The 13264-nt window shown below is 33.8% G+C and overlaps 2 protein-coding genes across 2 annotated transcripts; one reads left to right on the plus strand and one right to left on the minus strand.

Moving 5' to 3' along the window:
* Window positions 1-1335: 1335 nt before the first annotated feature.
* Window positions 1336-3341, plus strand: LOC142618816 (aspartate--tRNA ligase 2, cytoplasmic-like). The gene is made up of 6 exons (XM_075791848.1): window positions 1336-1435; window positions 1665-1718; window positions 2371-2450; window positions 2592-2694; window positions 2798-2901; window positions 3028-3341. Exons 1-5 carry the CDS (start codon window positions 1358-1360, stop codon window positions 2891-2893), a joined length of 411 nt encoding a protein of 136 aa, XP_075647963.1. The 5' UTR covers window positions 1336-1357; the 3' UTR covers window positions 2894-2901; window positions 3028-3341.
* Window positions 3342-9497: 6156 nt separating this feature from the next.
* On the minus strand, window positions 9498-12896 carry LOC142620809 (protein neprosin-like). The gene is made up of 7 exons (XM_075794116.1): window positions 12708-12896; window positions 11924-12010; window positions 11577-11810; window positions 11320-11481; window positions 11165-11218; window positions 10936-11082; window positions 9498-9894 (listed from the first exon to the last, which is right to left on the minus strand). The coding sequence occupies exons 1-7, from the start codon at window positions 12894-12896 to the stop codon at window positions 9526-9528; spliced, it is 1242 nt and encodes a 413-aa protein (XP_075650231.1). The 3' UTR covers window positions 9498-9525.
* Between the last annotated feature and the right edge of the window lie 368 nt (window positions 12897-13264).

Below are 13264 nucleotides of genomic sequence, written 5' to 3' on the forward strand. Positions count from 1 at the left end.
GGATCCCCCTCCACCCCCACATGCATCTCCTGCCCTAGTGTTCCTTCCACCTCCACATGCATCTCCTTCCCTAGAATTCCCTCCACGTACTGCTCATGCATTTCCTAACCTAGAGATCCCTCTACCCACTACTCATGCATCTTCTCACCCCGAGATCCCTTCACCCACCTCACGTACATTATCTGACCCGACTCATCTTTCACTTACTCTGCCATCCTTTGATCTCAACTTTGATTTCAATGAGACCCCTCTTGTCATGCACACTAAATCCCCCTTGTATAGCATTGGTCATATAGACCATGTACCACCCCATAGTGACTCCATGTCATTCATGCCCACTTTTGGACTACATACAAATCTCATGACTACGAGCTTCACTCACATTTCATCTGCTACACCATCCTCCCCTGTAGTTGTAGGATCTTCAGTTGTTGGGAGTCAAGCAAAACAACCAGATATGCATGTCGAGAATGAGTAGGTAGTTGGGTTACACTCACCCCCACAAGGTCGACCTAAATGCATAACAAAAGCACCTCCTTGTGAGACAGGTGGTCACAAAGCAAGACACAAGGCTAAACCCACGGTATGACAAGTCATTTAATATAATGAATAATTTCGCAACTACTGTTATGGTTGGTATTAGAATTCATTTAATTTATTGTTTGGTTGTAACTTCATCTGTGCAGCAATGCGAGGAGACTGACCAAGGTGATGCAGTACCACTCCCCTGCATACCAAACACTATACGAGACAGCATAAGCATAAAATGCATTACGGTCAACACCCCATCTGAATTTGTATGTGAATTTTGTCAGCAAACCCCACTTGCTCCCTTTCTTACTTCTTTACATTTGTTACTTTCAGATTCCAAACTATACTGCCATGTTATATAACTTCAATTCCTACTTTAGAATTCGAAAACCTCATAAGTTTACTGCTTTCTTACATTTTCATGCATGTGTTTGTGGCAATAGTGGTCAGTTTAATGGGCAAGAGGTTAGCTATTATTTCCTTGAAAACCCATTAGCTTCTATTGGACTTGTTGCATATTATTCTTCATTTTTATAAAGAACTTCTTTCGCTAGTAGTAGAGGTCAACCTGCTGGGAAAGGTGAAATTGATGAGACTGATGATGGGTATAGCAGGTTTAGGCAAATGGGTTCCTGGGATAATGGGGACCAGCAAAGGTCATGAGAGGAGAGTTGCTAATAATGAATAATATATATATATATTTGGCATTCTGTTCTATTTTTAATTGCCATTTCTGGCCATGTAGTCCATTTTCCTTATTGTGGACCGCTTGTGGATGTTGTGGTTTGTGTAGGTTATGGATGTGGTGGACCGCTTATTTGTTGCAATGTTTGATTCCTTGAACAATGATTTTGCGAAGGAGCTAGAAGCAATGGGGAGGCAATATCCATTTCAGCCTCTGAAGGTAATTATTTATTATGAGTTTCAAGATCTTGGAATCCTTGGGTTGCAACATTCTGTTTGGTATATGATGTCTTAGACTCTTAGGTGCCTATATATTCAAGAAGCTTATGAAAACTGCTTTATGTTTATCCATTATAATACTTGTGGACTATTTAGGAACTATCTCCATTTTGCATCCCTCTTGGGCTCATCTTAATCTTAAATCTAATTTTAAGTTTTTATATATGCAGTACCTACGACAGACCCTACGGCTTACATTTGAGGAAGGGATCCAAATGCTCAAGGTAATGATAATGCATTTAAGTCAGCAAAAAAGGATGATGCTTTTATGTCATTGCATCACCTTTGAATGTATAGAATGTAGCTAAGATCATTAAGGTAGGAATGACCTAAACAAATAATAAAAATTAACAATTGAGTGGTATCTATTATTACAAACTCTCTTTAGCTGGTGAGGCAACTATTGGGATTGAGGGTTACGTGGTGTTTTGTTGAGTTGTATTTGTGTTATGTGGGTGATCTACCCCCCCACTCCTTCTATACTTTTAGGAATTAGAACACAAAGAATAGGCAATGGAGGACTTCTAGATGGCTTATAATTAGTATCTACCAGTCCCATATTTATTTGAATGTTGTGCATTCTTTTCCTTCTCTTTTTGGCAGTAATTATTATCCTGTGTAAATTTCAAATTGTATATCATTAAAAGAAAAGGTGATAGAATAGGCTGAATGGCTGATTAAAAAATTTATGACATTTTTTGCTTTCAGTGCTTTAAAATTGTGGGGGTTTATGCTTAGTAAGACTAACATTGAGTAACACATGGCTGCTACTAATTGCAAAGTTTCCTCCCTTCTTTAAATTTTGTTAAGTTTTATTTTACTTCATTTTTGATAAATAAGGAAGGGGTGATCCTAAAGTTTGGCATGTTTGTACAGGATGGTGGTGTAGAAGTTGACCCTCTTGGGGACCTAAATACTGAGGCAGAAAGAAAGTTGGGACAACTTGTTCTAGAGAAGTAATTTAATCATTATCATGATATTTTATCCTTACCTATGCTTTTTATTTAGTTCTTTTCTTGTCTTTCTTATTTACATGTTGTTGTTAATGATTCAAAAATTGTACATAAATGACAAGCGGATTTTGTTTCTGATTATAGGTATGACACTGAAACACTGGTACCGTTTCTGTACAGTGGTGCCGTTTCAATAAAGATGAATGTGCTACTATATGCTCCATCTCTATTACTTCTCATGCTAAGAGTATGGTAATCTCTGTTTGAGTATATTTCTTCAATTTTATTCTCAATTCTTCATTAAATTTGCTGAAGTAACCATTTTTGTTCCTAAAACACTTCTTGTATAGGATATGGATATTATTGGGGTGATATCGGCTTTAGCTGGTGCAGCATTGGGGCAGGTGCTTGCTCTGTCTTCTACATTCTTAGGGTTGTCAGCATAGGCTTGAAGGTTTTTCTTTGATTAATAAGAAATGCTTTATTAATTTTTATATGTTAAATTATTTGCAGAGGATACAAGTCTTTTAAATCTGGAAGTTTTGTGTTATTCTTTTGATTATTTTTCCAACGCTTGTAGGTGAGTTGGAGTTCAACTATCATTATGTCGTAAGAGAGGGCATTGTGTACAGTGTTCATTTGTTGCACCTACTTCGTGAATGGTTCTGGGAGGTTGGCATTTTCACCTATTATTGAGGGAAGGAGTTGTATTATAGATGATCAAAGTGGGTCAAGGAGTTGTACAATGCCTTTACTATATGCATTATTTTCCTCTTATTAGGGCCCAACTTGCTTCCCCTTTGCTTTTTTTGTTGTTCTGTTTTTTTCATCCATTTTGTTTATAATTTTTTAATTTTGTAGTGATTTAGTGAGGTTTGAGTTATGGACAATGTAGTATGGTTTCAATATATATTCGTAGATATTTGTTATTTGCTATTAAGTTAAAAACTGTGATGTCGCACTATGAGTTGTGATATTATTTAATGAAAATGAAGCTTTTATCCCATTAAGTGTGGAATGCAGCAGGGACTAAGTTTCATGCAAGGATATTACATAATTTCCATGTCTTTTTAAGTTTCTGTATTGTCTCTAGAGAATGATATTTTCTTAAACTTACTCGTGTGGATTTTTCTGGATTATAAGCCAACTCAGTTCTTTGGTTTTTCTGATGTGTGAATTTTTTTCCCTGTGGTATTTTTGCATTCAAGTTTATATGGCCAGAGAAATCAGAACTGGGGAAATTGTTGCTTTGAAAAAAATACGCTTGGACAGTAAAAAAGAAGGGGTCAATTTTCTCTACATACAGCGACTGGGATGGCAAGCAAGAAGTCAATGGCTATTCGACTTTAGAAGATATGGAGCCCTAAACATCTGCCTCTTGAAAACTACAATCAAGAGCAACACCGAATTTTCTAGTTCTAACAGTAAAGTTCTAGCTGATAGGTTCCCATTTTTGTTGTATAAAGACCCGCTCTAGGGTCAATCATGGTAGATTTCATTGTCTCATGGTAAGCAAATTCTTCTTGCTTTAAACCAATATTGAATTCCATATTGGATGCATCATAGTCATTAATCTGCATCATCTTCAGTTGGATGAACCTGTGTGCAGATATAATTCTTTCTCCTGAAGTTGAAGCTGAAACACATTCAAACTTGTTATAAGCTGTTCATGTAGGAAAAGCTTCTTGAGAAATTTGGTAGAGAAGTTCCTATTGCCAGTAATTTATCTGCTATTTACATCATTGTATACTGAATTCATGCACTACCAATAGCGGGATTCAATTATTAACTAATATAATTTATAGATCAATGTGTGCAGATGTGAATATTCCATCTGGCTGATGATCAGTTATGGAAAGGAAACTGCAACATGGAATTTCATAATTAGATTCAATTGCATTATACTCTATAGTTGGAAGGGTTTTCATAACATTTTCTTGTATTGCAAGCTATTGTGTTTATCTAAATTGGCCCAATTTTATCTGATGTCCCTGAAGGAACCGGTGGCATATGACAGGTAAAGGAGTTTTGAGGGGGAGGGGAAGAGGGAGGACTTATTGGAGATGGCTCATGGTAATCAAATGTTTTCTTAAGAGTAGTTTTTTAAAAATAGCAACCAAAAGGCAGCTAATGCACCCGGTACTTAAAAAGCATCCAGGTTCAAATCCAATACTCTCAAATATCGATGTAACAAAAAACAAAAAATGCAATAAAGAAATAGGTAAAATCATGTCTAATATAATACTAATTGTAAAATGGAACTAGATACAAGCTCTTTGAAAAATAGGTATGATCCATAAGAGATGAATGGCTGCCTCATGCCCATTGTGTACAAGAGATGTTAGGAATTTTGGACTAGGCAAACCCAATGAGACTGGGCCCAGTCGAGTCCTTAAGCAAGAGTTGTCTCCCTTGGTTTCCTATATGTGATACTCCTAACTTCTAATTACTACTCATGTCTAAATCTATAAATATGGCAGTATATGGGGGAAATCATCCATCTCTCTCTCTCTCTCTCTCTCTCTCTCTCTCTCTCTCTCTCTCTCTAGATTTGTGTGTTTTATTCAAGTAGCAATCAACACCTCAAACAAAGATATGGATTTGTTGTTGACAATTTGATACTACAATTGAGTAGATTCTAAGGTTAGTATTTGTCTTCTTTCATTATCAAAAATGAAGTTTAAATATATCGGATTTGGTGAGAGGATTTCCACTGGGCAGTTCAATCCAAGTACCATGTTGGGTCATACATTTTACTATAATTTTAGTTGTGATCAATTTATTTAGTTGGGTCATACAATAGTTTGCAATTTGGCTGCCATATTCGCAATTTCAACTAGCACTGTAGCTACTATCTATAATACTTGGCTCGAATGACCGATCTCCATCATAGGGTGTATGACTAAATTAATTTATTAATTAATTTGATGGCTCACATGATAAGATACGTGATAATTTAGAGGTTTAATGGCATATAAAGACATATCCGTTAGTGTCTTATCTGATTGGTCAATTAGAGAAATGATTTCCTAACGCGACTCCAACTTTGATAGTGAAGTGGAAATTAAAGTATACTAGGAAATTGGTCATTTCTCTACTTATTGAGGTATTTAGTTTTTTCCAACGTAGATTGAATTTAACTGAACTGAGTGTATATAGCAAAAAGGGAGAAGGAAGAAAGAGAAACCATTCTTACAAAGAATTATTATTATTCACTGGGGTGAAGAAAGAGAAACTATTCTTATAAAGAATTATTATTATCACTAGATCTCAGGAGAATTGCATCAATGGATCTAGGTAAGTCTCATGACTATTTTATTGTGTTTTATATCAGTGTAAAATTTATGATAGTTCTAGATCTTGAAGTTAAATTAGATGTTGAATGTTTAACATCATAAAGAATTTTAAGTTTACGTAGGAATTTGCGTTCATGTCTTGCTCAACAAGAACTGTGATCTCAACTCTCAAGGGTGAAGGGTGGGGATTTTGGTCTCTTTGTTTTGCAGTGAGAGTGGCGATGTGGGCCGAGGTGAGGTTGGCAGTGTGGCTGAGGTGAAGGCAAAGAGAGAAAGATTTTTCTTTTTTTTAAAAAATATGAAAATCATACTATAATTTTGAAAAAAAAAAAAAAAAGATAGAGAGTTGGATGTTAATTAAAGATAACAAGTAAATTGAAAAAAAAAATTGAAAATATTTGCCTTTGCCAGTGCTACAAGCACTCAGGCACTCCAATCCAAATCCATTTTTTAAACAAATCGACCAACACTACATCTATAAATCAATAAATTTTAAAAGAATAAAAAATAAAAAAGAAGGAGAAGACATCCAATTTTGTATCACTGATAAAAAAAAAATTACAAAATATTAATAACAATACAAGTTGTAACTCTCTCTCTCTCTTTCTCTTGATAATCATCACATACCGAATTGGCTTTGTGGGATTTGGTTGCAAGTAAGAACGGCAATGAGGCAAGTATGGGGTGAGTTTTCTATTCTCAGCCCCAATCCTAGCGAGCGCCCATCCCATTCATTTTTTTCAAATAATTTATTAAAATTTGATTTATAGTATACCATACATGAAGCTAAAACTCATAAGCATAAAAACCAAGTTCTAACATTACAAACCTTCAAAAAGCTTAATAATATATAATTCAAGTATTAAAAAACATAAAAACTATTCAAACATAAACAAGACAATAATTTAAATCTTAAACATAAAAATATAAATTCAATAATACAAAAATAAAAAATGTCATAAATTTAAGCTTGAAAGTTTAAGGACATAAATATGTCTTATAAAAAAAAAAAAGGGCAAATTACAACTTACCCACCTGTAGTTTGGCTGAAATTTAAATTGCCTACCTGTGGTTTAAAATTTGACATTTTACCTACTTGAGGTTTGACCAAAATTTAGATTTGATGATGCCGAAGAAATCACCAGTAAGCTGCGAGTACTCCTCCGATTGAAGCAACACCTGCGAAGAGAAAATAGATGATCGACAGAGAGCACCGGTGTAGTGCCGGCCAAAAACCCTCCGACGATCAAGTTAGAGTCTTTTAAACAACCCTAGAGTGCCAGAGTTGAGATAATTGTGCGTACCTTTGGGTCATGAGGGTTTTGGGGTATATATAGTGGTATGGGGCCGAAATAAACGCCTTGGTGAAGAAGTACTTTCCTTTTAAAAGAGTAATTCGTGGATCTTTGCCTATTGTATTGAGCCATTTCCTTATAGGAATCTTCTTGACTAAAGTCGAACGTGTAGCGCAAGAACTTTCCTTATATTCACGTATGTAGAAGTCAAAATAAGCTAAGAATGAAGGTTGGATTACTCCTTCAGCTTTTACCCCTGCCAAGGTCGTCAGCCCACGCGTACCTCCTACACTGCCGTCAGCCTATGTATGTCTCCACAAAGAACGTCAGCCAAGGACCTTTACAACCAAGGTCGTCAGCTTTGACTCGTCAGCTTGATCCGTTAGCCTAACGTCGCTACGTAAGGGGCATGGCCTCAAACGTCATAAAGGAGGCATCCTAATGAGACTGGCTGACGGGTTGTATATTCCCGTCAGCCTCCTTAAAAACGTCACTATCAAGATTGTTTACCTGTGGTTTGAAATTCAATGATGAAAGTGTTCCGATGGATAGTTTTTTATTTTATTTAATCTTGTATTTTTATGTTTATTGTGTTTTTGGAGAAGAGAAACATAAAAGTTGAGCAAAATTACATATTTAGCTCTGTTTTTAACAAATGTGGGTTAAAGAAATCTAACTAAGCTAATATCAGGTGAATAAAGTGTCAAATTTCAAATTACAGGTAAGCAACTTAAATTTCAACCAAACCACAGGTAGGTAAATTATAATTTGCCCTAAAAAAAATATTAAAAGTTTTTTTTTTTTTCTAATTTATAAATATAAATGGGACAGATGTTCAGGGCCAGGAGTTAAAGCTTGTCCCCGCCCCATTTACTAGCAGGGCAAGGCGAGTTTAAATTGTCATTTCCAATGGTGGGTCGTTTGGACATGAGGAGTGGGTGACGGTTGGGTGTCATCTGTTCTGTGGTGACTAATTTGGCAGTGGGGCACCACTGATTGTTGGCTGATCTAACATCGTTGGCGTTGGTAATAGCCTTATAGGTCGTTGGGGCATGGTTGGGCGTGGGTCACTGGGTGTTAGGGGAAGTGTGGGGAAAAAAAATAGAAATGTCTTAGAATATTTAATAGAATGTATTACAAAATGAAGGATGAGATGTAGGAAAAAAAGTGACATTTTGAAGAGACAGTTTAGTTAAAGGATGTAAAAGCAAATGTGAATGTTCTAATACTCTGAGTTATCTTTGAAAAAAAAGAAAGGAAAAAAAAAAAAGAGTAAAGTGGAGTAAATTTTAAGAAAATTTTGTTGAGATTGATGATGAAAGGTCATTAACAACTCCATGAGTAATGTTAGAGATAACTTTTTTTTTTATAACTTGTCAAGTTTGTAAGTTGTGATTCAAGTAACATCATTTTCACTTAATCCCTCACTGACATTCTCTTTATTAAATAACAATTACAATGAGTTACTAGTTGAAGGCCTATGTATTGCACGGTTTTGGTCATGAACTTATATAATATATAATTTTATCAAAAAATAATAACTAAATGAATTATTATTATTACATAATTTTAGAATTTTTATCTAACTTATCAGCTTGCAATTAAGTGTTTCGGTTTTTTTTTTCCCTAAATGTGTTTTCAATTGAATTTAGCTATATAATCGTATGTAGTTAACTTTTAAAAATAAAAAACAAATAGTAGAAAGTTTATTAAGTAAAAATTCAACATTAATTTTTTTATAATAAAAAAATTAAACATTAGTTATATATTAGCAATATCGTTATCTTCTTATAAACATTACGATTGTTGTGAGTAACAAATGGAAGGGTGCCACATAATAGTGCATATAGGATGATACCACAACCTCTCATAGAATTCTTCCGAATTTACCTAAAGAAATTGATAAAGATAGAAATCGATTAGGGATGTGATATTTGCAACAGTACTTTCACATGATCTTACAACAACATTTGATTTTTATTTATTTTTGTGTCACTTAACTTTAGTTTGTGGCCCTATTGATTTTCATATAAATTATTTGAAGGCTCGTGTGTTGCACAGTTTTGATAATGAACTCATAGAATTATATTATATTATATTTTATATATATATATATATATATATATATATATATATTGAAGTTAAATTCAAATTAGTTTCTAATTGCTATCTACTTTTGTATCACATGTCCATTTTTTTTTTCTTAAGTTTGGTGTCAGGTGAACCCATTCATAATACTTAGTACAAAAGCAAAGATGAACACTTTATTATCTATATTTCTAGCCTATCAACTTCCACTATATTAAATTACATAATTTCAAAATTTTACTACTCCATAGAATATATCTTCATTTTCATCATTGGATCAAATAGTTTTATATCACATATGGCTTGTGGTACATTTGGTGTTACAAGAGAAGAAGAAAATAATTCTCCTCTTCTTATTTTTCACTCTTCTCATTTATTTTGATACAATAATCTAAATGTTCATGGACATATGGGGCTTCTACCAGGACCACCATAATAAAAGAAGCTTCCACTGTTTATAAGATTATAGCAACTGGCTAGCGACATGATTGTGCCAGGGTCCTTGGGATCCCTGAGAGCTTTTGTGCCATCAACAACTTTGAGATGCTTGAAATAACTAGCCTTGCCAAAGTCTTCTTCAGCGAAATGGCCGCTGCCCATTTGTGTTGTCGTGTGCTCACCATTTTGTTGTGTGTTTACCACCTCTCCTCCCCATTGAATGTCTGAAGCGCTATCAGATAGGATCGTGAATAGGGAGGATGGCCAATATCCCAATTGATAATCACCAGTACCCCCCAGTTGCAACCACCAGTTTCCATCTTTATCGTCCTACCTCATTGTACATGTCATGCAAATCAGTTTATAATATTTTAAATGATAAATGAAGGTGTAAAGACTAACTATTCTTTCACTTGTTTACCTGCACGTATCTACCTATCTATATATGTAATAATAGATGAAGTTGAAAGAAACTTAAGTTAGAATTCCAAATAAAAGTTCTGATTTTGCGCTATGTGTCCTAAATTATCTATTTTTAAAGAGTTTTATTTCTTAATTTTAGAATCAAATGTGGAACCGCATCATAAATATTCATCCAAATGAGTTATTAAGTACAAAAACCAAAGAGTTTAAAATAAATGAATCGTAAAAAAAGTGCTTCACAATAATTTTTTTTTTTTTTTAAATATGGATAATTTACATTTTATATCTAATAATATCTTTAATTTTTTTTAAGAGTTTTTTTTTTTTTTAGAATGTTTTTTAAAGAATTAACAAAATATAAAAATGACTATTAATAGTATTTGAATTATATATATAACAATTATATTGGGCATCTTATTGTATATCTTTAAGTGTATCTATGCATATGCATGAGATTACAAGCTAGTGCTAATAATTGAAGTAACAATACACATTTAAAAAAATTTTAAAAATATATCTATATTTAAAACATAAAAATAAATGTGAAATAATGAATGTAAAAAGTTACGTGAGTGACAATAATAGCATTACATTTTTGTGTAATATATTTCTAATGAAAGAGAAAAAAAAAAAAGAACCATTTTATGCAGAACAACTAGACACTTAAATTTACCATCTTAAAAATAAGTTAGGTAAAAATAAATTGTGTATAGAAAAAAATTGAAACTTTAAATTAAAAAGTTGTATATAAAAATACATAAATCGAGCAATAAGAATTTCAAACATACACTATTTGAACTAAAACCAGAAGAATTTCAAACACATCTATATCATTCGTACTATGAATTTTTTCCTGAGAAAAAAAAAATTACATATGATATGATTATATATGTGTATCCAAAAATTAGAGATATTTGATACAGTAAGTAAATAGAAATATTGTTCCACCTTCCAGACATTGAAATCGAGTTCATATTGTTGACCACCATAGACGGAATAATGGCTAAGGCGTGCACCCAATGCAATCTGATGGTCAACTTGAACAAAGCCAGGGCACAACAGATTGTAGCAACCAGTACTTTTATATGAATCAGTCTGCAGCCATGATAAATAAATAAATAATAATATAAACAGGCTGATGCTGGCATGGAAGTCAAATATTAAAACACGTACGTACAGTCCAAAATGTGAAGATTCTAGTCTTGTTATCTCCATATAGAAATGGGTAGACCTGTTTGTCCACACAAATAATTTTGTAAAAAAATGGAAATTATTAGTAAATAAATGTTTTGCATGCGCCTAAAGAAAAGGTGATGATGAAATTGTATATACCATCATGCCAGCTTCAATGGTATTAAGATTAGTATAATCACCACCTGTGATCCAGAATTGAGACAAGCTGAACTCGTTTCTTATTTGGGTTTGGGGATTCCACACGTTCATGGCTGCCTGAGCTCCATAATACTTATCTCCTCTCTCATAAACTATCGCATACTAGGAACTCAACCAGAAAAATAAAGGTTGTGGTGAGTGTCGACTTGAGCCCTTCATTTTAGTAGAAAATATATTGGTTAAAAATTAAGTTGTACCTCATGGAATGTTCCCGCGTCATCATTAGGGGTGGTATGGTGTTTTTTCCTTCCATAATTTGCTGCAGAGCTTGCCCTTAATAAATCTTCTTCTTTAGTTCTTCTTATGGGAATGGTTCCTTTTGGGCACCTTCCATTCAAGTGCCATGGCTGAGCAATTTCAGGCCTGGAGTTTGAAGAGACGTCGTTGCTCTCATTGAATGAAAGCCCTTTTGGGTGAGAACCCGGTCTCATCTATGGCATTAGGTGTAGATACAAACGCAAACCCAGCCCATACCAATTATACAATACGTATCAAATTATTCGAGATACCAAATGAAATGTAGTTAATTAATTAAACTAGTCACCTGAATTGTGTGATTTTTTAACAAAGGATGATCAAAAGCTGGCTGGTTTTTAATGTGCACGCAATCGATTATATCTCCATCTGGACTCTGCATTAGATACATTTTCTTATCACACACACATAAATATCAATTTTAATTCTTAATGTGTGTTTGGCTTCAAATTAAAAGCCAACTTATTTTACTATTCAACTTATTTTTACTACTATTCATGGGTCTACTGCACTTTTTGATACTATTTATAAGTCTCATTATGCTATTTCAGCTAACTTTTACCTTTATCTATAGTATTTTCAACAAAAAATTATCAATTATAGCAAAATAAGTAGATCTCAAATAGACCCTTAATGTTGTAATAAAATTATACTCCTATTGTACTTGGGAGTCATGGAGACACCACAACCCACAAAAGTAAATGATTCTTCTAAGATTAACACTGAAAATACTATAGGCTGGTTTGGGTAGCATTGAACGCGTCCAGCGTTCAGCGTTTTCCCTTTTTTTTTTTTTTTCCGTGCTGCCTTTTCTACTTTTAGGGGACAAGTTACTGTTCGCGCACTGTTCACGTACTTTTCAGCAATTTTTTAATTAAAAGTGGGTTCCACGGTACTATTTACTTATTTAAAAATTATTTTTCTACAATGTTTTCAGCTTTCAGTTTTCAGTTTTTAGTTTTCAGCTGTATCCAAATGGACCCTATATAGATCATAAGCTTTACTTACCCCAAAGAGCAAAAAGGTGGGAATATATAAAATTAAGATGCATGTTATATGAAGTAATTCATAACCTTGATGGATTTAAGAGCAGGCTTGTTGAGTCTCTTCAGTTGCTGCTGAATTTCCAATTTTTGTTTGAGACCAAAGATAGTGTCAGTGTTTCTAATTCCAATTGCTTCCATTGGTATGAGAAAGAATAAGCACAAGGTCATCTTTACTGCCCTTGACCACCTGCTCCCACTTCCACAAGGCGGCGCCATGAGATGTAATAGCTAGCTTAGGTCATTTCCTTTGCAATACTTAAACGTGCATTTGTTCGTCTGCTTTGAACTGTTCCACATATATATACACAAACAAACTAACTTCTATAATAAGGATCACCATATTTTTCAACTTATAAGTACAAACTTCCTATTTAATTTCCTATATGTTAAAAATGGGAGAAACGCTAATTAAAAATGGGAGAACTAATCTTGTATGTGTTAAAAATGGGAGAACTAATTTTGTATATGCTAAAAATGGGAGAACTAATCTTGTATTAATTTTACAAAATGGGAGAACTAATCTTGTATATGTTAAAAATGGGAGAACTAATCTTGTATATGCTAAAAATGGGAGAACTAACCTT

The sequence above is a fragment of the Castanea sativa genome, chromosome 12 (assembly GCF_040712315.1).
Source record: "Castanea sativa cultivar Marrone di Chiusa Pesio chromosome 12, ASM4071231v1".
Taxonomy (NCBI): Eukaryota; Viridiplantae; Streptophyta; class Magnoliopsida; order Fagales; family Fagaceae; genus Castanea; species Castanea sativa.

Bases quoted from the DNA above. Each gene is read 5' to 3' on its own strand.
- LOC142618816 (XM_075791848.1), top strand. From the start codon at position 1,358: ATGTTTGATTCCTTGAACAATGATTTTGCGAAGGAGCTAGAAGCAATG. The intron at 1,436-1,664 runs GTAATTATTTAT...TTATATATGCAG, and splicing joins ATCCATTTCAGCCTCTGAAG to TACCTACGACAGACCCTACG. The intron at 2,451-2,591 runs GTAATTTAATCA...TTCTGATTATAG, and splicing joins GGACAACTTGTTCTAGAGAA to GTATGACACTGAAACACTGG.
- LOC142620809 (XM_075794116.1), bottom strand. From the start codon at position 12,896: ATGGCGCCGCCTTGTGGAAGTGGGAGCAGGTGGTCAAGGGCAGTAAAG. The intron at 11,482-11,576 runs GTACAACTTAAT...TTGAGTTCCTAG, and splicing joins ACGCGGGAACATTCCATGAG to TATGCGATAGTTTATGAGAG. The intron at 11,219-11,319 runs GTATATACAATT...GTGGACAAACAG, and splicing joins CCATTGAAGCTGGCATGATG to GTCTACCCATTTCTATATGG.